Genomic DNA, 22,881 nt, shown 5'->3' with positions numbered 1-22,881 from the left:
TTGCATTTTGCTAAAACAAGGAAGGGCAGGATTTGTACAGATAATGGTAGGGCCCTGTGTCGTGCTGTAAAAGAGAGACATGGTGGGGTTCAGGTACACAGTTCTTTGAAAGTTGCATCGCTGCTAGACAGGGTGGTCAAGAAGGCATTTAGCATACTTGCCTTCATTGTTCACACCATTTGAGTAGAGGGGTTGGGACATCATGTTGAGGTTGTACAGGATGTTGGTGAGGCCACTTGTCGAGTACTGAGTATGCTTCTAGTGTCCCTGTAATAGGGAGAATTCTATTAGAGAGTGTTCAGTAAAGATTTACCAGGATGTTGCCAAGACTGGAGGGTTTGAGTTCTAAGGAGAGGCTGGGACTTTATTCACTGGAGCACAGGAAATTGAGGGGTGACATAATTGAGATTAATAAAATCATGGGCAGTGGAGGTAAGGTGAACACCAAAAGGCTCTTGCTTAGCGTAGGGGAGCTCAAGACTAGGGGGTATATTTCTTTAAAGTGAGAGGAGAAGATTTAAAAGGAACCTGAGTGGCAATGTTTTGACTGAGGGCGGTTTACACGTGGAATGAACTTGGATGAGGATGTGGTAGATGCAGATGAAGTTACAAATTTTAAATGACATTTGGATGAGTACATGAATAGAAAGGTTTAGAGGGACATGGGCCAAACGCAGGCAAGTGGGACAAGCTTAGTTTGGGAATCCTGATTGAGTGATCTTATTGAAGTGGTCTTATTGAAACCAGTAGAATTCTGAAAGGGGCTTGACAGGATAAAAGTAGATAAAATGCTCCTTTGTGGAGGGAGTCATAGAATCCCAACAATGTGGAAGCAGGCCATTCGGCCCATCTATTCCACATTAGCCCTCTGAAGAGCATCTCGCCCACATCCATCCCATGGCCAATCCACCCTAAGTTTCACATCCCTGGTCACTAAGGGTAATTTAGCACAGGCAATCCACCCTAACCTCTACAACCTAATCTATAAATTACCTTCTCAAAAATGTCATTTAAATGTAGAGTTTTTCTCGAAGAACAATGTCAGTCCTGACTCAACATTCGGGCGCAGACAGAATTCACACTTACTGTTAGAAAAGCTCTGCATTTGAGTAGCATTCTTGAGAAGGTAACAAAAAACAAGTTCTGGGATTAACATACCAAAGAGCAGAAACCTATTCTAAAGGTGAAAGATTTAATCTAAAATTGTTTGATGTGTCACATTTCCATGACACTAGACTCCTTTGGATATAAATTGTGATCATGATCTCATTCTCCACAACCACCTGATGAAGGAGCGACGCTCCGAAAGCTAGTGCTTCCAAACAAACCTGCTGGATTATAACCTGGTGTTGTGTGATTTTTAACTTTATCCATGGGAAACACATGAGTTGTGGGACTGGTAACAGTTCTTATTTTGTGATCTATTCCACGTGAAATTTCTCCTCTTGCAGGCACGGGTGAACAGTTTGTTTTTGTGCTTTGTGCGAGATCAGGCTAGCAGCTTTTAAATCCTTATGTCAAGCAGCAGAAGCAAACTATTGATCAGCAATTGTATTCCGAGAGTGGTACTTCCAGCTCTGGTAATCCTGTTGCATCAACAGAGAGAGGGGGAGGATGTCACATCTAAAGAGCAGACAGAAAAGTTATTTCGCTTGTTCAGTCAGTTGAGTAGGTTCTGCACTCAGATGAGACTGGATACTGCTTTTACTGGATCAGAATTAACCTGCTTATTTTCTTAAAAATTAAACCATCTCACGGCCATTCCAACCCCCTTTTTAAAAAATGACTGCACTGTTTCCAATACGGTCGTGCTTTCTAAATATTACCATGTATTTTTAATTATGTACAATGTCTCTTTAGATTTCAATGTACCTTTTTAAATATGAAAATGCCCCTTTACATGTAGCTCAGCGCTTTAAATGTGTTATGTTCCTCTCAGCGCAATCTTGCTCCTCGATAATGTATATTTACCCCTTTAGATATCAGTATGTCTCTTAAAAGGGTACTTCTGCTTAAAAATAGGGCAACGTTTCTTCGAAATGTGGATTCATTTAGATATAACTGCGTCACTTTACATATTAAGATATCCCTTTGAATGTGCCCACATCCCTTTTGAAATATAATCTCGTCCATTTACATCTCTTTATTTGCAGAAATATCCGTTAAAATGTCCGTGTCCCTTTAAAATGCAGATTGCCCCCTTTCGATATGACGCCGTTCCGTTAGATGTGGGAATCTCTGTTTAAATTGAGCCGTGAGCTTTCCCAATGTAGACAGGGCTCCTGGAAACGTGGCAGTGTCCCCCCTGCAGCTGCAGAGCGAGACAGGGGAGTTTGTTTTTGTGAATGAGCAGTTGTAGCGCGAGGTGGCTGTTGCTTGGTGACGGTGAGGCTCCCCCGGCCCCGCCCATCCCCCCGGGCAGACGTCACGCGGGGGCGAAGGCGGTTGGGAGGAGAAGTCGCTCGAGCGGGGAAGCGGCGGGAGGGCGGCCGTTAGGAAAATGGCGCCGTGCGGCCCGGGGCAGACACCCGTCACTGGGCACCGCCGCCTTCCTGGCGCAGCTGCTGGGACACGGCCACACCGGCCGGCTGTACAGCAGGCAGGAGCCGGTGAGCATTCTGGAGGCGGATGGGGTTAAGGGCCTGCTTAGGAACTCGTCGGCCGCCTGGGTGGTGGAGTTCTACTGGTCGTGGGGCGGCCCCTGTGTCAACTATGGGGCCACCTGGAAGGTACTGGGCCCGGGAGGTGAAAGGTGAGGCAGGTTGGGGGGACGGGGACGGAGGGGAAGGAATGTGGGGCCTGTCCTGTCATAGTGACATTTTACACTCCCTTTCCATCTGCTTTTACTGGGGCTTGTGATTTTTACCCTCACTTTTTAAATTCTTGTCCTGTTTATCCTCACTTTTTAAAAATCCTTGTGCTGTTTACTCTTGCTATTACTTGTGCAATTCCCTAGGGTAGTGTGGAAATACTAGTGAAGGAGATTATGCACCAGCATGTATATGTTCCTCAGTCATTGAAGGGGTGGGATCCTGTGGAGAATGGTTAGTAAAGCATGTGGTATATTAAGCCTTATTAACATTGACATACAGTAGTTTGTAATTTGTCAAAGTATGCTTCTCATAGAGTTGTACAGACCCTTTGGTCCAACCTGTCCATGCTGACCAGATATCCAAATTTAATGTTGACAGTATAGTGCTGGATAAACACAGCAGCTCAGGCAGCATCCAAGGAGCAGGAGAATCGATGTTTCGGGCATAAGTCCTTCAACATAATGAAGTGCTTATGCCCGAAACATCGATTCTCCTGCTCCTCAGGTGCTGCCTGACCTGCTGTGCTTTTACAGCACTACACTCTCTCTGCTCTGATCTCCAGCATCTGCAGTCCTCACTTTCTCCTAGTTGATTTCAACATTACTGCGAAGTCTCTTCCATGGATGCCTACCTGGAAGAAGTTCTCCTCCTCTGTCTACAAAGATCTGAGAGTCCCTCTCTCACTGTACCCCCCAAGTCCTCTCCTCTGTCCAGAATTTCTTCAGCCATGTCCTCAAGCAATTTGACTACCACAGCCATATCTCCTTTCTCATTGCTTAGCTATGGAACCATCTGATCCCACATGGACTCCGGACCACATTCAGACCAACCCAGTTTGGACCTGAACAGGATACCCAGTACACACTACAAATCCAAAACCTTCACCAATGATTCTCTTTTTGGATCCTCCACTGCACACTATCAGCCATCTACTTTACCTGCAGTCAGTCCTGCCCAAGCTCAGAGCCTCACCTTTCCCAGAACTGCAACCCAGATTCTACATCCTCAGAAAAGATTCCTGTTGAAGGGCTTATGCCCAAAATGTCAATTCTCCTGCTCCTCAGATGCTGCCTGACCTGCTGTGCTTTTCCAACACTCTCAACTCGGATCTCCAGCATTTGCAGTCCTCACTTTCTCCGAGATATCCTAAATTAATCTAGTCCCATTTGCCAGCACTTGGCTCATATCCCTCTAAACTCTTCCTATTCATATATCCATCCAGATACCTTTTAAATGTTGTAATTGAACCAGCCTCCACCACTTCCTCCGGTAGCTCCTTCCATACACGCACCACACTCTGCATGGAAACGTTGCCCCTTAGGTACCTTTTATATCTTTCCGCTCTCAACCTAAACCTATACCCTCTAGTTCTGAACTTTACCGCTGCACTGGGGAAAACACAGAGATTGAGCAGCCAGACAAAATGCCAAAACAATAAAATGTCAAGCCATGTGGGGGAAAAAAAAATTGTGGCTCTACCCTTTTTTCTCCTCTTGGTATTTGGACACTTAAAATCTGTCAGTAACACTAGTATCGCCACAGAGCATATTGCAGGGCGCGTGTTCAGTAGTGTCACCAAAATATTGGGCATGTTCCTTGCTGTCGGCAGAAAAGGCGCAAGATTTTCTTTTGATGGACCGATAAGGAGCACTGGAGAACCTGAAGGTGACTTGTCCTCTTGACAACCAGAGCTCCCCTACTGTCTGAAAGCAGAAGTTGGACCATGACCTTCTGAAGCTGCTGCTGCTCCACTCTCTCAGAATGAAGATTGAGCTTCAGCCCAGACTGCAACTTCCTTCCTCTGTCTAACATCTGTGAGTACAACACTCTTTTCTCACCCCTTTTTCTATTTATTTTTCATTCTGGGGTTTAATTGTTGACTTGCAGCAACCGAAAGGAGAGGGAACAAATCCAGGGAGGGGGCAGACTCGGGAAATGTTGGTCCAGGTCTGTGTTTCAATTGGCAAAATAGACCGGCAGGAGGCTGGAAGAATGCAGCAAGCCAGGCAGCATCAGGAGGTGGAGAAGTTGACGTTTCGGGGTGTAACCCTTGTTCCAGACTGAGGATGGGTGTAGGGGAAGGTGCAGAACAAGTGTGTGCTGGGTGGTGAAGTGGAGATAGCTGGAGAGAGGTAGAGGGTACAACCTGGTTGATAAGTGGGTGGAAGGAATCTGGTTGGTGCACATCCCTATTCATGTACTTATTCAAATGCATGTTGCAGGTCAGGCAACATCCGAGCAGCAGGAAAATCTATGTTTTGGGCATAAGCTCTGATGAAGGACATATGCTTGGACCGTCGATTTTCCTGCTTTTCAGATGCTGCCTGGCCTGTGCCTTTCTAGCACCGCACTCTGGGCTCTGATCTCCAGCATCTGCAGCCCTCACTTACTTCCAGTGAAAACGTCTCAGCCTATCCATCAAAATGGAAGTAGATTCATATCCAGTTATGATCTGTTCAATGCTGGTCCAAGCTCGAAAGACCAAATGGTCTACTCCTGCTCCCAATTCTGACACTGTGTCCAGGACATCAACAGACCACAAGACATAGGAGCAGAAATAATGCTATTCTGCCCATCATCTCTGCTCCATCATTTTATCATGGCTGATGAGTTTCTCAAACCCATTCTTCCACTTTCTCCCTGTAACGCTCAATCCCCTTGATACTCAAGAGCTGATCTGTCTCCGTCTTAAATTTTCTCAGTGACTTGTCCTCCACAGCCTTCTGTGGCAATGAATTCCATAGATTCACTGCTCTCTGGCTGATGAAGTTTCTCCTTGCCTCTATTCTGAAAGGTTTTCCCTTTACTCGAAGGCTGTGCCATCGAGTCCTAGTCTCTTCTACCAGTGGAAACATCTTCCCAATGTCCACTTTGGCCAGTCTGTTCAGTATTCTATATGTTTCAGTTAGATCCCCCTGAGTGTGGACCTGTTCATCGGAATGATCCAGACCCTTCAGGATGAGGTTCAGCAAAGTAAAAATGGAGGGAGAGTGTGTGGGATGGAGATTTTCAGCTTCTCAGGAATAAGAGAGGAAAGAGAGTTCATTATGAATTATAATTTATCGGATAGGCCAATGGGCCGAGGAATGGTAGATAGAGTTTAATTTAGAGAAATGTGAGGTGTTGCATTTTGGAAAGGCAAATTGGGACAGGACTTATACACTAAATGGTCAGGTCCTGGGGAGTGTTCCTGAACCAAGAGACAGGGAGTGTAGGTTCCTTTCCTTGAAAGTGGAGTCACAAGTAGAGATGGTAGTGAAGAAAGTGTTTGGTATGCTTTCCTTTATTGGTCAGTGGATTGAGTATAGGAGTTGGGAGGTTATGTTGAGGCAGTACAGGAGGTCTGGAATACTGTATACAGTTCTGGTCTCTCTACTATAGGAACGATGTTGTGAAACTTTGAAAGGGTTTTGAAAAGAGTTACAAGGCTGTTGCCAGAGTTGGTGAGTTTGAGCTACAGGGAGAGGCTGAGTAGGCCAGCAATGTTTTCCCTGGAGCATTCAAGGCTGAGGTGACCTTTAGAAGTTTAAGGGGCATGGATAGGGTGAATAGGGTTTGTTCCCAGGGTAGGGGAGTCCAGAACAAGAGGGGCATCGGTTTAAGGTGGGTGAGGAAAGGGACCTGAGAGGCATTTTTTTCATGCAGAGGGTGGTGTATGTATGGAACAAACTAACAGAGGAAGTGGAGGAGGCTGGTACAATTAGAGCATTTTAAAAGGCATCTGGCTGAGTACATGAATAGAAAGGGTTTAGAGGGATGTTGCCCAAATGCTAGCAAATGAGATGAGATTAATTTAGGATATCTGGTCGGTACGGACGGGTTGGACGGAAGGGTCTGTTTCCATGCTATATGATTCTAATCGTCTTCGGTGAAAGCAGAAATGTGGTTATGAAGAATGGACTTTTTTGCCCTTAGTGGGAGCAGAAGAAGTTACAGTAAAATCTTTCAATTGTGAGACTGCAACTGAGTACATCCGGGATTTTGGTGGGAGATGGGAATTCATTGCACTGTGGAATGCAGCCCTACCCTTTCCACACATTTCTGCTGGTGGATGAGACCAGGTCTCAAGATTAGGGGGAGTAGATTTAGGACAGACATTAGGAGGAACCACTATTCCCAGAGAGTCATGAATCTATGGAATTCTTTGCCTGTGGAAGCAGTAGAGGCAGCTTCATTAAGTATATTGAAGACACGGTTGGATGGGTTTTGCATGGTCAGGGACTTAAGGGTAGTTGGTACAATGCAGGGAGGAGGAGCTGAGACGATGGATAAATCAGCCATGATCTTAATAAATGGCGGAGCGGACTGGGCGAGCCAAATGGCCTACTCTTGCTTCTATTACTATGAAACTATAACCCTGCATTTCCCATGGTTCACCATGGCATGTTGGAACCGGCGGTCAATGAGTTGAGCATCCCTGAATACTTCTAAGTGCCCGTCACGTTCCTCCTCATCTGAACAAATCCTGTGTATGCGTAGGGCTTGTCCATAAGGGGATGGCTGTTTTGGGTGGAAGCTGGAGAAGTGTAGCATCGTGAGGTTATGTGTGGGTTTGAGGTTGTGTGTGGTGCTGAGTTGCTGCCCATCCTTGACGGAGATGCAGGTGTCCAAGAATGAGACAGAATAGTCCAAAATGAGTTTGATGGTGACATGTTGATATCACTGTATAGCTTTTTCCGTGACTCCTCTCCATGTGTCCAGAAGAAGAAAGTGTCGTCAATGTACCTGGTGTATAGTGTTGGTTGGAGGTCCTGCGTAGAGAAGTCGTCTTGTTCCAACCTGTGCGTAAAAATGTTGGCATATTGGGGTGCAAATTTGGTCCCATGGCTGTTCCATGTGTCTGGATGAAGAACTGGTTGTCAAAGGTGAAGATGTTGTGATCGAGGATAAAGTGGATGAGTTGTAGCACGGTGGTCAGAGATTGGCAGTTGTTGGTATTGAGTAATGAGGCTGTTGCCGTGATGCCGACATTATGAGAGTACTGGTCCGTGGGTGCTGAGTTTCTGTAAGAAATCTGTAGTGTCGTGACAGAAGCTAGGGGTTCCCTGAATGATGGGTTTCAAGATGCCTTCAACATTGCGTGAGAACCTCTCCAGCTGAGTCCTATTGTCAGGGATGTGCAAGTTAGGATGGATTAGCCATGGGAAATACGGAGTAAGGGGGTAGGTATGGGTGGGATGCAATATGGAGGGCCAGAATGGAATAGATGGGCCGAATGACCTGCTTCCACGTTGTCAGGATTCTATGACGCCCCCAACAAAGGAGAATTTTATCTGCATCTATCCTGTCAAGCCCCTTTCAGAATTCTACTGGTTTGAATAAGATCACTTCTGGTTCATAGAGGTATACAGCACGGTCCAACCCCTTCATACCGACCAGGATTCCCAAATTAAACTAGTCCCATTTGCCTGCATTTGCCCATATCCCTCTCAACCTTTCTCTTCATGTACCCATCTAAATGTCGTTTAAATGTTGTACCAGGTACCTGCATCTACCACATCCTCAGCAAGTTCATTCCACATGCAAACAACACTCTGTCAAAGCGTTGCCCTTCAGGTTCCTTTTAAATCTCTCTCCCTCTCACATTAAAACAATATGCGCCCCCACCCCACCGTTTTGAGCACCCCGATGCTAAGGAACAGCCCTTTGCTATAATCCTTACCTCCACTCCTCAGATTTTATAAATCTCAATGAGGTCACCCCTCAACCTCCTGTGCTCCACCCTCTCCTTATAACTCAAGCCTTTCAGTCCTGGTGACGTTCTGGTAAATCTTTACCAAACCCCCTCTAATAGAGTTCTTCCTATTACAGGGTCACCAGAACTGTACTCAGTACTCTAAAATGGCCTCACCAACATTCTGTATAACCTCAACATGATGTCTCAACTCAGAAACTCAACAGCGTGAACAATGAAGGCATTTGTGCTAAATGCCTTCTTAACCACCCTACCTACCAGTGATGCAACTTTCAAAGAACTGTGTACCTGAACTCCTACTCCCCCATGTCTCTCTGTTTTACAACATGACCCAGGGCCCTACCATTAACTGTACAAATCCTGCCCGCCCTTGTTTTAACAAAACACAATCCCTTGCTTTTGGAATCCCTATTTTGGAAAAAGAACCAGTCTGATTCAAGATTGGGATACTGACAGACTCGAACATCACACTTTTCATGCATTGTTTGAGCTCAGATGCACCCTTTTTAAATAAAACCTTAAGTCATCTCGAGAACGTGACTTAAAAGAGAAGCGAGTCAAACAGTCAGGGCAGGCAGGGACAAGGTAGGACTAATAAGTTAAACTGCATTTATTTCAATTCAAGGGGCCTAACAGGGAACGCAGATGAACTCAGGGCATGGTTAGGAACATGGGACTGGAATATCATAGCAATTACAGAAACGTGGCTCAGGGATGGGCAGGACCAGCAGCTTCATGTTCCAGGGTACAAGTGCTACAGGAAGAATAGAAAGGGAGGCAAGAGAGGAGGGGGTGGGGTGGCATTTTTGATAAGGGATAGCATTACAGCTGTGCTGAGGGAGGATATTACCGGAAATACATCTAGGGAAGTTATTTGGGTGGAACTGAGAAATAAGAAAGGGATGATAACCTTATTGGGATTGTATCATAGACCCCCTAATAGTCAGAGAGAAATTGAGAAACAAACTTGTAAGGAGATTTCTGCTATCTGGAAGAAAAATAGGGTGGTAATGATAGGGGATTTTAACTTTCCAAACATAGACTGGGACTGCCATAGTGTTAAATGTTTAGATGGAGAGGAATTTGTCAAGTGTGTACAAGAAAATTTTCTGATTCGGTATGCGGATGTACCTACTAGAGAAGGTGCAAACCTTAACTTACTCTTGGGAAATAAGGCAGGACAGGTGACTGGGGTGTCAGTGGGGGAGCACTTTGGAGCCAGCGACCATAATTCTATTAGATTTAAAATAATGATGGAAAAGGATTGACCAGATTGTAAATTGGAGAAAGGCCAATTGTGACGGTATTAGGCAAGAACTTTTGAAAGCTGATTGGGGACAGATGTTCGCAGGTAAAGGGACGGCTGGAAAATGGGAAGCCTTCAGAAATGAGATAATGAGAATCCAGAGAGAGTATATTCCTGTTAGGGTAAAAGGAAAGGCTGGTAGGTATAAGGAATGCTGGATGACAAAAGAAATTGAGGGTTTGGTTAAGAAAAAGGAAGCATATGTTATGTATAGTGAATCCTTAGAGTATAAAAGAAGTAGAAGTATACTTAAGAGGGAAATCAGGAGGGCAAAAAGTGGACATGAGATAGCTTTGGCAAGTAAAATTAAGGAGAATCCAAAGAGTTTTTACATATATATATTAAGGACAAAAGGGTAACTAGGGAGAGAATAGGGCCCCTCAAAGATCAGCATGGCGGTCTTTGTGTGGAGCCGCAGAAAATGGGGGAGATACTAAATTAGTATTTTGCATCAGTATTTACTGTGGAAAAGGATATGGAAGATATAGATTGTAGGGAAATAGATGGTGACATCTTGCAAAATGTCCATATTACAGAGGAGGAAATGCTGCATGTCTTGAAATCACCTAAAAGTGGATAAATTCCCAGGACCTGATCAGGTGTACCCTAGAACTCTGTGAGAAGCTGGAGAAGTGATTGTTGGGCCTCTTGCTGAGATATTTGTATCATTGATCGTCAACAGGTGAGGTGCCGGAAGACTGGAGGTTGGGTAACGTGTTGCCACTGTTTAAGAAGGGTGGTAAGGACAAGCCAGCAAACTAGAGACCAGTGAGCCGAACATCAGTGGTGGGCAAGTTGTTGGAGGGAATCCTGAGGGACAGTATGTACATGTATTTGGAAAGGCAACGACTGATTAGGGATAGTCAGATTGAGTTTTTTGAGGAAGTAACAAAGAGGATTGATGAGGGAAGAGTGGTAGATGTGATGTATATGGACTTCAGTAAGGCGTTCGACAAGGTTGCCCATGGGAGACTGATTAGCAAGGTTAGATCTCACAGAATACAGGTAGAACTAGCCATTTGGATACAGAACTGGCTCCAAAGGTAGAAGACGGAGGGTGGTGGTGGAGGATTGTTTTTCAGGCTGGAGGCCTGTGACCAGTGGAGTGTCACAAGGATCAGTGCTGGGTCCTCTACTTTTTGTCATTTACCTAAATGATTTTGGATGTAAGCATAAGAGGAACAATTAGTAAGTTTGCAGATGACACCAAAATTGGAGGTGTAGTGAACAGCGAAGAGAGTTACCTCAGATTACAACAGGATCTTGACCAGATGGGCCAATGGGCTGAGAAGTGGCAGATGTAGTTTAATTCAGATAAAAGTGAGGTGCTGCATTTTGGGAAAGCAAATCTTAGCAGGACTTTTTCACTTCATGGTAAGGATCAACGAGGCAAAATGAGGACTGCAGATGCTGGAAACCAGAGTTTCGATCAGAGTGGTGCTGGAAAAGCACAGCAAGTCAGGCTGCATCCGAGGTGCAGGAAAATTGATGTTTCAGACAAAAGCCCTTCGTCAGGAATAAAGCTTTATTCCTGATGAAGGGCTTTTGCCCGAAATGTTGATTTACCTGTTCCTCGGATGCTACCTGACCTGCTGGGCTTTTCCAGTGCCACTCTGATTTAAACACTTAATGGTAAGGTCCTAGGGAGTGTTGCTAAACAAAGTGACCTCGGAGTGCAGGTTCATAGCTCCTTGAAAGTGGAGTTGCAGGTAGATAGGATAGTGAAGAGGGTGTTTGGTATGCTTTCTTTTATTGGTCAGAGTATTCAGTACAGGAGTTGGGGGGTCATGTTGTGGCTGTACAGGACATTGGTAGGGCATTTAAGAGGCATTTGGATGGGTATATGAATAGGAAGGGTTTGGTGGGATATGGGCCAGGTGCTGGCAAGTGGGACTAGATTGGGTTAGGATATCTGGTTGGCATGGACAAGTTGGACCGAAGGGTCTGTTTTCATGCTGTACATCTCTGTGACTCTGTGTTCTGGGATTTACATATTAATGAACTGAAACCTGCAACCCGTTCTAAAAGAGGAAAGACTGAACAGCAACCTATGGTTGTTCAATATATCCTATCAATTGCATGACACTGATCTTTTTCTATAAAATCTCAGTCTTATGATCATGCACCACAACTCCCCGATGAAGGAGCAGCGCTCCAAAAGCTAGTGCTTCCAAATAAACCTGTTGGATTGTAACCTGGTGTTGTGTGATTTTTAACTTTACCCACTGCAGTCCAATACCAGCACTTCCACCACAATTCTAGTGAACACAGCACACACCTCCTGGTGCTGCCAGGAAACATTACAATGCTGATGAAGCGAAGCACTCTGCACTCCTGAAAAACTTAGAATTTCAAACAAAACTAGGTACTCATTCACTACTCCTGCTGATACATGACATTGGAAATTCAGTGCAGGAGGCTGAAAGAAAGGATCAGCTTTAAAACAAAACCTCTTGGAGTTCAAAGCTTTCAATGAGAGTCTGAGCCCGGCGATAAGTTCAGGTCACCTTTAATGCGACCCAACTTTGTTACAGCTTCAGATCTCCTCAACAAAAAGACACACAAAAGATAGCTCAAGGTCAAAGCTCACACACTCCCCACTCCACTTTCTTTACTATTGGTCACCACCGAGTTGTCCCTTTGTAATTGCATCCTTGGTACAGCTGTAACCCGGAGGAGGTATTGCCTCGCCCAGCAATTTCATCCCATACACTGCATCCAAGTCAGTTTCTCCCCACACATTTGCCCGGCTGGGGCAGTGTTGAGTCAACCATATTGCTGTGGGTCGGCAGGGCACAGGCATGGGTAAAGCCCTTACTGCACTCTGGGCAGCTGAAGGCCTCTCCCTGGCATGGACCCACTGGTGCCTCAGCAGAATGAATAACTTGCTGAAGGCCTTCCTGCATTTTGTGCAGAGGAACAGCCTTTCCCGCAGTTGCCACACTTCCATGGTTTCTTCATGGGGCAGGATTCCTCAGGTTTCTCCATGGCCAAAGCTTCAGCTACAAGTGAGTGAGTGTATAGCAACTTGAAAGGGTTCAGAAAAGATTTACAAGCATGTTGCCAAAGTTGGAGGATTTGAGCTATGGGAGAGGCTGAACAGGTTGGGGCTGTTTTCCCTGGAGCGTCAGAGGTTAAGGGGTGACCTTACAGAGGTTTACAAAATTATGAGGGGCATGGATAGGGTAAATAGACTAATTCTTTTCCCTGGGGTCGGGGAGTCCAGAACTAGAGGGCATAGGTTTAGGGTGAGAGGGGAAAGATATAAAAGAGACCTAAGGGGCAACTTTTTCAGAGGGTGGTACGTGTATGGAATGAACTGCCAGAGGATGCGGTGGAGGCTGATATAATTGTAACATTTAAAAGGCATTTGGATGAATAGGAAGGGTTTGGAGGGATATGGGCTGGGTGCTGGTAGATGGGACTCTATTGTGTTGAGATATCTGGACGGGTTGGACTGAAGGGTCTGTTCCATGCTGTACATCTCTATGACTCTTATGATAATTGGTCAACGAGTTAAGTCATAAAGGTTAGGTCATCTTTATCTTGAGATACAAAGGACTTGCAGCTTGCAGAGTGTGGTTAGTACTTTCTCATTGGTCTACTTCTGCATTCTAGTGGTTTTAGTAGTTAGTTGTTTATACAGCTACAGACACAAGCAGCAGCTCATCACGTAGCAATGCAGAAGCTATCTTGTGCAGCTCCTTCAGCCATTTTATCCTACCTTCCAGAGGCCCCATATCCTCTCACACTCCCTCCATTCTCACTTTGTTGAACCTAATCCCTGCTGTACCTCATCCTGAAGTGTCTGGTTCTTGCTGATTAACAGGTGTCACAAAGCTAGTACCTTTTTTTCCTAAAAGATGTTCCTTGGCTCAAGGAGACTGTGTCTTTGACTTTTTTTCCCAGAGGGGTAATAAACTGGGTCAATCTCCGATCAGTCTGGTTTGGTACAGAGATTAAAAGGATTTTAAGAGGCCTTTTGTTTATATGTAAACTGATGAGATTTCAGGCCAACGTGGTCATATTTTAGAAGTGACCTGTATAAAAAAGGGGTGTAGTCAGCTCTCGAACTGGTTGGAAGTTCAACAGGGAGCTGTGTGGAAACTCTGTCTCTCTTTTCTGCCTGTCAACTTCAATCTGTAAGTATGTGTTCTATTTATACTGGTTTTCAAATTGAGTTTGCTTATTGGGACTGTTGTATATATTCGAACAGCATAATTAAGTCTAGTTGGATAGGCTGAGTTCTGTAGGGGTTCTTTATTCTGATCTTTGTGTTTTAATTGTGTAATTTTGTGAATAATTGTCTGTTTTAAAATCTAGTAATCAACCAAGCTAACTTACTCCAGGTAATTTTTACTGTACACTTACTGAAACAAATTGCAAAGTTATGGTGTGGGGCTGCCTGCTTAAGAATGTTTAGTCCATAACACAGGCCCCCACACAGGGGAGATCTAATTGAAACATACCGAACACTGAACGGCCTGGGCAGAGTGGATGTTGGGAAGATGTTTCCACTGACAGAAGAGACTAGAAACCGAGGGCACAGCCTTTGAGTAAAGGGAAGACCTTTTAGAACCGAGATAAGGAGGAACCTTTCAACCAGAGAGTGGCGAATCTATTGAATTCATTGCCACAGAAGGCTGTGCAGGCCAGGTCGCTGAGGATATTTAAGACTGAGATAGATAGGCTGTTGAGTATCAAGGGGATCTAGAGTTACGGGGAGAAAGCGGGAGAATGGGATTGAGAAACGTATCAGCCACGATTGAATGGTATGAAGATACCTGATGGGCTGAATAGCCTAATTTTGTGCTCCAATGTTTTATGGTCTCTTGCTGTCCTTAGACTCATGAGGGTGAGAATTGGGAGCAGGAGTAGGCCATTTGGTCTTTCGGGCCTGCACCAGCATTGAACAGATATGAATATACCTACATCGAGGTGGATATGCTGGGACACTTTTCACTGCAGCACAAGAGGTTGAGAGGTGACCTTAGTTTATAAAGTCAAGAAGGGATATTGTTGAGGTGCGTGGCAGATGCTGTTTCCTTCGGGTGGGGGTTTCAAGATTAGGGAGTACATTTTTAAGGTGAGAGGAGAAAGATTTAAAAAAAAAAGACATGAAGAGCACCTTTTTCTTTTGGTTTACGTGTGGAATGACTCTTTCAATGTCCTGAGGAAATGGTGGATGCAGGAACTGTCAACATTTAAGACATTTGGATAAGTACATTAATAGGAAAAGTTTGGAGGGATATAGGTCAAACTAGATGGGACTAGTTTAGTTTGTGAATATAGTCAGCATGGACTAGTTGGACTGAAGGGTCTGTTTCTGTGCTGTATTACTTTGTAACTATTCTGTACTGGTCTTAAAAACTTTTTTTTTTTAACTTTCCCCATCACCATCCACCAATCAGATGAATTCAGCCTTGAATATATTCAATGACCCTTCACAACTGCAGGAAGACATCCTCACTTCTGAACTCAATTCCTCTTGCTAATATATCACTTGCCTTGCTGATTGCTTGTTTCACCTGTCTGACAATTGGCATTGACTAGTGTAGAAGGACGCTGAGCTAAAAATGTGTTGCTGGAAAAGCGCAGCAGGTCAGGTAGCATCCAAGGAACAGGAGAATCGCCGTTTCGGGCATGAGCCCTTCTTCAGGAATGAGGAGAGTGTGCCAAGCAGGCTAAGATAAAAGGTAGGGAGGAGGGACTTGGAGGAGGGGCATTGGAAATGCGAGAGGTGGAAGGAGGTTAAGGTGAGGGTGATAGGCCGGAGTGGGGGTGGGGGTGGAGAGGTCAGGAAGAAGATTGCAGGTTAGGAAGGTGGTGCTGAGTTCGAGGGTTGGGACTGAGACAAGGTGGGGGGAGGGGAAATGAGGAAACTGGAGAAATCTGAATTCATCCCTCGTGGTTGGAGGGTTCCTAGGCGGAAGATGAGGCGCTCTTCCTCCAGCTGTCGTGTTGCAATGGTTTGGCGATGGAGGAGGCCAAGGACCTGCATGTCCTTGGTGGAGTGGGAGGGGGAGTTGAAGTGTTGAGTCACAGGGTGGTTGGGTTGGTTGGTGCGGGTGTCCCAGAGGTGTTCTCTGAAACGTTCCGTAAGTTGGCGGCCTGTAGAAGGCCCTTTGTACATCCACACAACATTCCTGATGAAGGGCTCATGTTGGAAATGTTAACTCTCCTGTTCCTCGGATACTGTCTGACCTGCTGTGCTTTTCCAGCGCCACACTTTGACTCTTAACCTCTAGCATCTGCAGTCCTCACTTCCTTCACATCCCAATGTGTCACTTTTAACAATGCAACTCCTTTCTGCTTTTTATTCCACAGTAAAGGCTATATTACCACATTGTGGTAATGCAATTGCCATGTGTTTGCCAACTGAGAACCGACCTGGACCAACGTTTCCGTAGTCCGTCCCCTCCCTGGATTCACTCCCTTTCCTTTCACTTGCTGTAAGTCAACAATTGAAGCCCAGAATGCAAAACCAGAAACGGAAAAAAGAGTGCTGTACCTCACAGATGTTGGACAGAGGAATGAAGTTGCAGTCTGGGGTGAAGCTCAACCATCATTCAGGGAGAGATTAGCAGCTTCCAAAGCTCATTGTCCAACTTCCGCATTCAGAGAATGGGGACCTCTGAATGGCAGGAGGTCCAGTCTCTTTCCGGTCCTCCAGGGCTCTCTATTGGACCATCAAAAGAAGGTCGCAAACGGTTTGTGCAGAAATCTAGGAGAATGCGCAGATTTTTGCTGACACCGAAGAGCATAAGCAGTCCTTTGCTGACTCTGTGACTCTTGTTCTACATAGTTGGAACCTATATCACAAGACTAGGAATATGCCATTCACCCATTACAGCCTGTACTCAACTGTGGCCTAACTGTGCATATTTCAATACAGGTTCAGAAAGGTGCCTGCAGCTTTTTAATAAAATTGAAGATGCTTTAATGATGTTTCTGAATATATAATTTTAGATATTCTTCATTTTTAAGATCAGCCATTTCTCATACACCCCGATCTCTCATATAGACTCATCAACATCCATTCTCTCTCTTTTCTTAGAAAGTCTTGATACAGCAATCAAAGAAGTCTTGAGGCACAAGAAATAACAGGTGCTGGGGGAAAAAGGGAAAGAGAATGGCTGGGGGTTGAGAGAGAGAAAATGGACAGGGGTTGGGGGGACAGGGAGAGAATGGACAGCGGGCAGCGACACTACAAATCCCACCTTTCCCAGGACCACAGCAGTCACTTCTCAATATACATGTGGTCATGGCAGCAGAATCATATAATCCCTGCAGGCTATTTGGCCCATCTAATTCACACCAAACTTCCAAACAGCTTCCCACCAGACCAACTCACCTACCATATAGCTCTGCAGCTTCCCCTGGCTTATTACCCTAAACTGCAGATTGTTGGACTGTGGGTAGAAACCGCAGCACCCAGAGTAAACCATGCACAAAGTCCACACAGACAGTCCTCAGAGGCTGGAATCAAACCCAGGTCCCTGGCAATGAGAGGCAGCAGCACTAGCCACAGAGTCACTGTGCTGCCCATAGCTTTGGGGTTCTGCTTTGTCTTTGTAGTTTCTGACTGGCTGTCGTCTCCTGACATTGTTGGACCACACCCACTGCAGCCTCCCTTTCCCACTTCTCCAGCCCTGAGCATATTGTTTCCTGAATCCTGCTGCCAACTGCAGAGAACAGAGACGATCTCTGTCAGTATTGTCCCTTACCACCACCTTCTCCCCCCCCCCCCACTTTGTTCTTCCTCCCACCACCCAGCCAGTTAGCTCCTCCCCCCTGCAGCCCTCTCTCAGATCCTCTTTACCTGCGTGATTCACACTCATACCCACCTGATCCTGTCCACTGACCCAATGAGAAGGCTCTGTCTGGAGATGAATGACCATTACCCGGAATAAAAAGCTGGTTAAGTTTTCCCCTGATGCGTATGCAGCTTGGCTTCCAGCTCCAACTCTGAGCCGAAGGTCTTCCAGCATGTGTTTGCTCTCATCCAGAGCCTCCCACCTTCTGCAAAGCAAAAGATAAGTCCCACCCAGTACTCTCCAATGCATGTTGTGTAACTGCTCAATTGTTTTTAGTGGCCAAGCAGAGGCTGATAGCCAAGTTCGGAACCCACGAGGATGGTCTCAACAGGGACCTTGGGTGACTCCACTTCATTGTTGAAACTTTATTGCTGGAACAGCACAGCAGGTCAGGCAGCATCCAGGGACGTTTCGGGCACAGGCCCTTCTTCAGGAATGAGCAGAGAGTGTTCAGCAGGAGAAGATAAAAGGTAGGGAGGAGGGGCGTTGGAAATGTGATAGGTGGAAAGAGGTCAAGGTGAGGGTGATAGGTCGGAGTAGGATGGAGGCGGAGAGGTCAAGAAGAAGACTGCAGGTCAGGAAGGCGGTGCCGGGCTGGAGGGATTCGGCTGAGACAAGGTGGGGGGAGGGGGGATGAAGAAACTGGTGAAGTCCAAGTTCATCCCCTGTGGTTGGAGGGTTCCCAGTCGGAAGATAAGACGCTCCTCCTCCGACCGTCGCGTTGTTGTGGTTTGGCAGTGGATGAGTCCAATGACCTGCATATCCTCGGTGGAGTGGGAGGGGGAGTTGAAATGCTGTGCTACAGGGTGGTTGGGTTGGTTCGTCCGGGTGGCCCAGAGGTGCTCTCTGAATCGCTCCGCAAGTAGGCGGCCTGTCTCCCCAATATAGAGGAGGCCACATCGGCTGCAGCGGATGCAGTAGATGATGTGGGTGGAGGTGCAGGTGAATCTGTGGCAGATATGGAAGTTTCCTTTGGGGCCTTGGAGAGAAGTGAGGGGGGAGGTGTGGGCGCAAGTGTTGCACCTCCTGCGGTTGCAAGGGAAGGTGCCGGGAGTGGAGGTTGGGTCGGTGGGGGGTGTGGATCTGACAAGGGAGTCGCGGAGGGAGTGGTCTCTACGGAAAGCTGATAGGGGAGGGGAGGGAAATATATCCTTGGTGCTGGGGTCTGTTTGGAGGTGACGGAAGTGACGGCGGATGATGCGCTGTACATGGAGATTGGTGGGGTGGTAGGTGAGGACCAGTGGGGTTCTGTCCTGGTGGCGGTTGGAGGGGCGGGGCTCAAGGGCGGAGGAGCGGGAAGTGGAGGAGATGCGGTGGAGGGCACCGTCGACCACGTCGGGGGGGAAATTGCGGTCCTTGAAGAAGGAGGCCATCTGTGTTTTACGTATTTTGACTCCACTTCATTGTACACTCACACTCTCTCTTACATACACATGGTCTCTCAGACACACACATACAAACACACCCCACACACGCCTTCTCAGAGGCTTATACTCCATCACACAAACGTTACCAAGCATGCACACTTGCAAACACAAATACATGGGTCTATGTGGTGAATTTGCATTTGCAGATACATTCGATGTGCGCTTTGAGCAGAAATCGGCAGGTAGTCAATCCATGTAGTATTTTATAAATTCCTACTTTGATAATAGAACCATTCTGATTCAAGATTCGGATACAGACACACTCAAACTTCACACCTTTCATACATTGAGAGCTGAGATGTCACCTATTTTTATAAAACCTTAAGTCATCTTGAGACTGACTTTAAAAATATTCTGGGATTTATACATTAATGAAGCAAAACCTGCAACCCATTCTAAAAGATGAAAGACTTAACAGCAATCCAGGTTTTTTTCAATATATCATTTCTGTTGCATGACACTGTGATCTTTTGCTTTAAATTCTGTGTCTTATGATCCTGCTCCACAGCTACCTAATGAAGGAGCAGTGCTCTGGAAGCTAGTGCATCAAAATAAACCCTGTTGGACTATAACCTGGTGCTTTTTAACTTTACCCACCCCAGTTAAACACCGGCTCCTCCTCATCGTTTCTAGTGAACACGGCCTACACCCTTTACTGCTGCCAGTAAACTTTACAATGCTGATGAAATGGTGCAGTACCTGCACTCCTGAAAAATTTACAATTTCTAACGATAGTAGCTACTCATTCACTACTCCATCTGATACATGACATTGGAAACTTAGTGCAGGAGGCTGAAAGAAATGAGCAGCTTTAAAACAAAAACCACTTGGAGCTCAAAGCTTTCAATGAGAGCCTGAACCCGACGTTAAGTTCAGGTAAACTTTACTGTGACCAACTTTGTTACAGCTTCAGATTCCCCCCAGCAAAAAGGCATAGAAAAAGTAGTTTTTAAAAAACAGCTCAAGGTCAAAGTGCACACACTCTCCACACCCAACACCACCACCAACCTGTTGCTCCTTCAATCCTCCTGCAATGGCGCGTGAACTCGCTGGTGGCTCCGCAGGTTGAAGAAGCGGGTGAAACCCTTCCCACACTGAGAGCAGGTGAAGGGCTTCTCGCCCGTGCTTCAGCAGGTTGGAGGAATTGCTAAAAGCCTTCCCGCACACGGTGCAGGGGAACGGCCTCTCCCCCGTGTGGACCCGCTGATGGGTCAGCAGGTGGGAGGAACTGTTGAAGGCCTTCCCGCACTCTGGACAGCTGAAGGGTCTCTCCCCTGTGTGGACACGCCGGAGGGTCAGTAGGTTGGAGGAATTGCTGAAGGCTTTCCCGCACTCTAAGCAGCTGAAAGGCCTTTCACCCGTGTGGACCCGTTGGTGGTTCAGCCTGTAGGAGGAACTGCTGAAGGCCTTCCCACACTCTGGGCAGCTGAAGGGCCTTTCCCCGGTGTGGACCCGCCGGTGGGCCAGCAAGGCAGAGGAATAGCTGAAGGCCTTCCCACACTCGGGGCAGGAGAACGGCCTCTCCCCCGTGTGGACCCGCTGGTGCTTCAGCAGGTCAGAGGATTTGCTGAAGGCCTTCCCGCAGTAGGGACAGCTGAAGGGCCTTTCCCCTGTGTGGACCCGCCGGTGGGTCAGCAGGGCAGAGGAATCACCGAAGACCTGCCCGCAGTCAGGGCAGGAGAATGGCCTCTCCCCTGTGTGGACCCGCTGGTGCTTCAGGAGGTCGGAGGAATTGCTGAAGGCCTTCCTACACTCGGAGCAGCTGAAGGGTCTCTCCCCCGCCTGGACCCGCTTGTGGGTCAGCAGGGTGGTGGAACTGCTGAATGCCTTGCCGCACTCAGGGCAGCTGAATGGCCTCTCCCCTCTGTGGATCTGGTGGTGCTTTAGCAGGTCAGAGGATTTGCTGAAGGCCTTCCGACAGACTGGGCAGGAGAACGGCCTCTTCCCGGTGTGGCTGCGCTGATAAGTCTCTGGGGCAGACGGGGCATAAAAGCATTTCCCACAGTTACCACACTTCCATGGTTTCTCCACAGGGCGGGATTCTTCCGGTTTCTCCATGGCTGAAGCTTCAGCTGTATGCAAACACTTATACAGCCCCTCCCCACTGTGAATTCCTGTTTTCAGACCGTATAGCTGTTACACGCTCCACGCTCAGTGCGCTGCAACAGTAGGGTCTCTCATCTAGTCCCATTGATGCTGAAAAAGTACTCAAACAAGAACCAAAAAGCTTGTTTCCTTCTCACAGAATCATTGTTGAAAATTGTTGCGGTCCTGATGAATTGGGTGACTGTCAGACATTGATGTCAAAGTAAGGACTGCAGTCGCTGGAGAGTCAGAGTCAAAAAGCGCAGCACTGGAAAAGCACAGCAGGTCAGGCAGCATCCGAGGAGCAGGAGAGTCAATGTTTCCGGCATAACGCTTATACCTGTTCATTTTGAAACTTCTGTCTTCAGATCTTCAAATACGCTGCAAAAAGAAATTATAAAATTCATCACTGTCAGTGCAGGGTAGAAATTCAGAACAAGCAATTCTACTTTCTGCAGAATATTCTTTTCTTATTTCACAAAATTGAAAACACCATCCCACTCTCTCCCCCTCTGTTCTCACTCCGCTCTAACTAATTCTTACGGGGCAACCAACAAGGTGACTTTGTCACTGTATAAGTTCAAAATTAATATGAAAGAAGTTTTCGATAAGCTGTTGGCACTTAGAAGTTGACAAGGCACTGGGACTTGATGAAATGTATCCAAGGATCTTGAAGAAAGGGACGACAGAAATTGTGGGAGCATTCGACATAATTCAACAGTCTTCCATGGAATTGGAGGAAGTGACTGGAAAACTGCAAACACTTTAGCCTTGTTTAAGAAAGGTTGTAAAGATATACTCAGCAATTAGAGGGCAGCCAGTTTAAATTTGATGGAAAAGCAGAAATAGTTATTCTGGTCAAAATTAGTAGTCACATGGAGAAAGGTGGATTAGGAAGAGTCAGCGTGGGATTGCTGAAGGGGACATTGTATTTAACTAACTTGATGGTGTTTTTTGCAGAAGTTACAGGCTTGACGAGGATAACACCTCAGCTCTCCTCTTTGTTATCCATCCTGGCTGTCCGAGGGAGTATGGTACACCTGCAGCCTTGACGTAATGCTGAATTTGAGGGGATTAAAGCACCAAAGTGTGACTTCAAATTACTTGGCTTCACGGGTTTTGCTATCATATCTCTCCCATAAAGGCTGACAGAACAGGCTGTGTGCAGGAGTCTGCTGGGCACCACCTTCATTAATCAAAAGGGAAAGAGCTATTGATTCAGCACCTCAGTAAATCTTGAGGCAGTCTTGGCTCCTATGCACATATTGGGATGCATGTAAGGAGATGTTTATATTTTGCTTCTGTACTTAGAATTCAGAAATTGAAGCCAGTGTACATTTTAAAAATATTCAAGATTAAAAGTACAGAGGAGATCAATATTATACAACAATCCAACAACCCCGTCCCAAGACAACAGGCGCCTGACCCTCACAAAGCTGGCGGCCGGTTGCCCGGGCAACCCGAGAGCTCCTTCGCCGGTGAAGTAAACTCTGGGCCTGTGGGGCTTTTATTCACGGCCTGAGGCCTCCCCCTAGGAGTTTATAAACTCCCCAGTCTCCCTCCTCCCGCGGTTCCCAATCCTACCCTGTCTCACTGTCTCCTCTCCCCGGGGGCAGGAGCCAGGTCTTGGCGCTCGGGGCCTGGCGACCTCCCCGGGATGTTCCTGAAACCTGGTCCTGTTCTGAAGGAGGATCCCCGGACCCGAAACACCTCCTCACATTCCTCCCGACACCAGCTG

The 22,881-nt window shown here is 46.5% G+C and overlaps 1 protein-coding gene and 1 long non-coding RNA gene across 3 annotated transcripts in view; one reads left to right on the top strand and one right to left on the bottom strand.

The window, feature by feature from the left end:
- LOC122545940 (uncharacterized) overlaps positions 1-22,881 on the bottom strand; it is a 72,107-nt gene extending 49,226 nt beyond the window's left edge. The window contains 2 exon segments of the mRNA XM_087975329.1: positions 19,974-21,524; positions 22,728-22,881. Coding sequence (XP_087831455.1) covers positions 19,974-21,116 — 1,143 coding nt within the window. The 5' untranslated portion in view covers positions 21,117-21,524; positions 22,728-22,881.
- On the top strand, positions 2,462-16,788 carry LOC148144441 (uncharacterized). 2 transcript variants are annotated; one of them, XR_015751492.1, is made up of 3 exons: positions 2,462-2,609; positions 4,423-4,627; positions 16,142-16,788. It is a non-coding gene; the product is annotated as an uncharacterized LOC148144441 (long non-coding RNA). The 2 variants fall into 2 exon arrangements; XR_015751493.1 differs by lacking the exon at positions 2,462-2,609 and adding an exon at positions 2,623-2,752.

This window comes from Chiloscyllium plagiosum, unplaced genomic scaffold, assembly GCF_037043375.1.
Source record: "Chiloscyllium plagiosum isolate Xiang-an unplaced genomic scaffold, Cpla_swu_hap1 HiC_scaffold_27, whole genome shotgun sequence".
Lineage (NCBI taxonomy): Eukaryota > Metazoa > Chordata > Chondrichthyes > Orectolobiformes > Hemiscylliidae > Chiloscyllium > Chiloscyllium plagiosum.
This window is presented reverse-complemented; position numbering and strand designations above follow the sequence as displayed.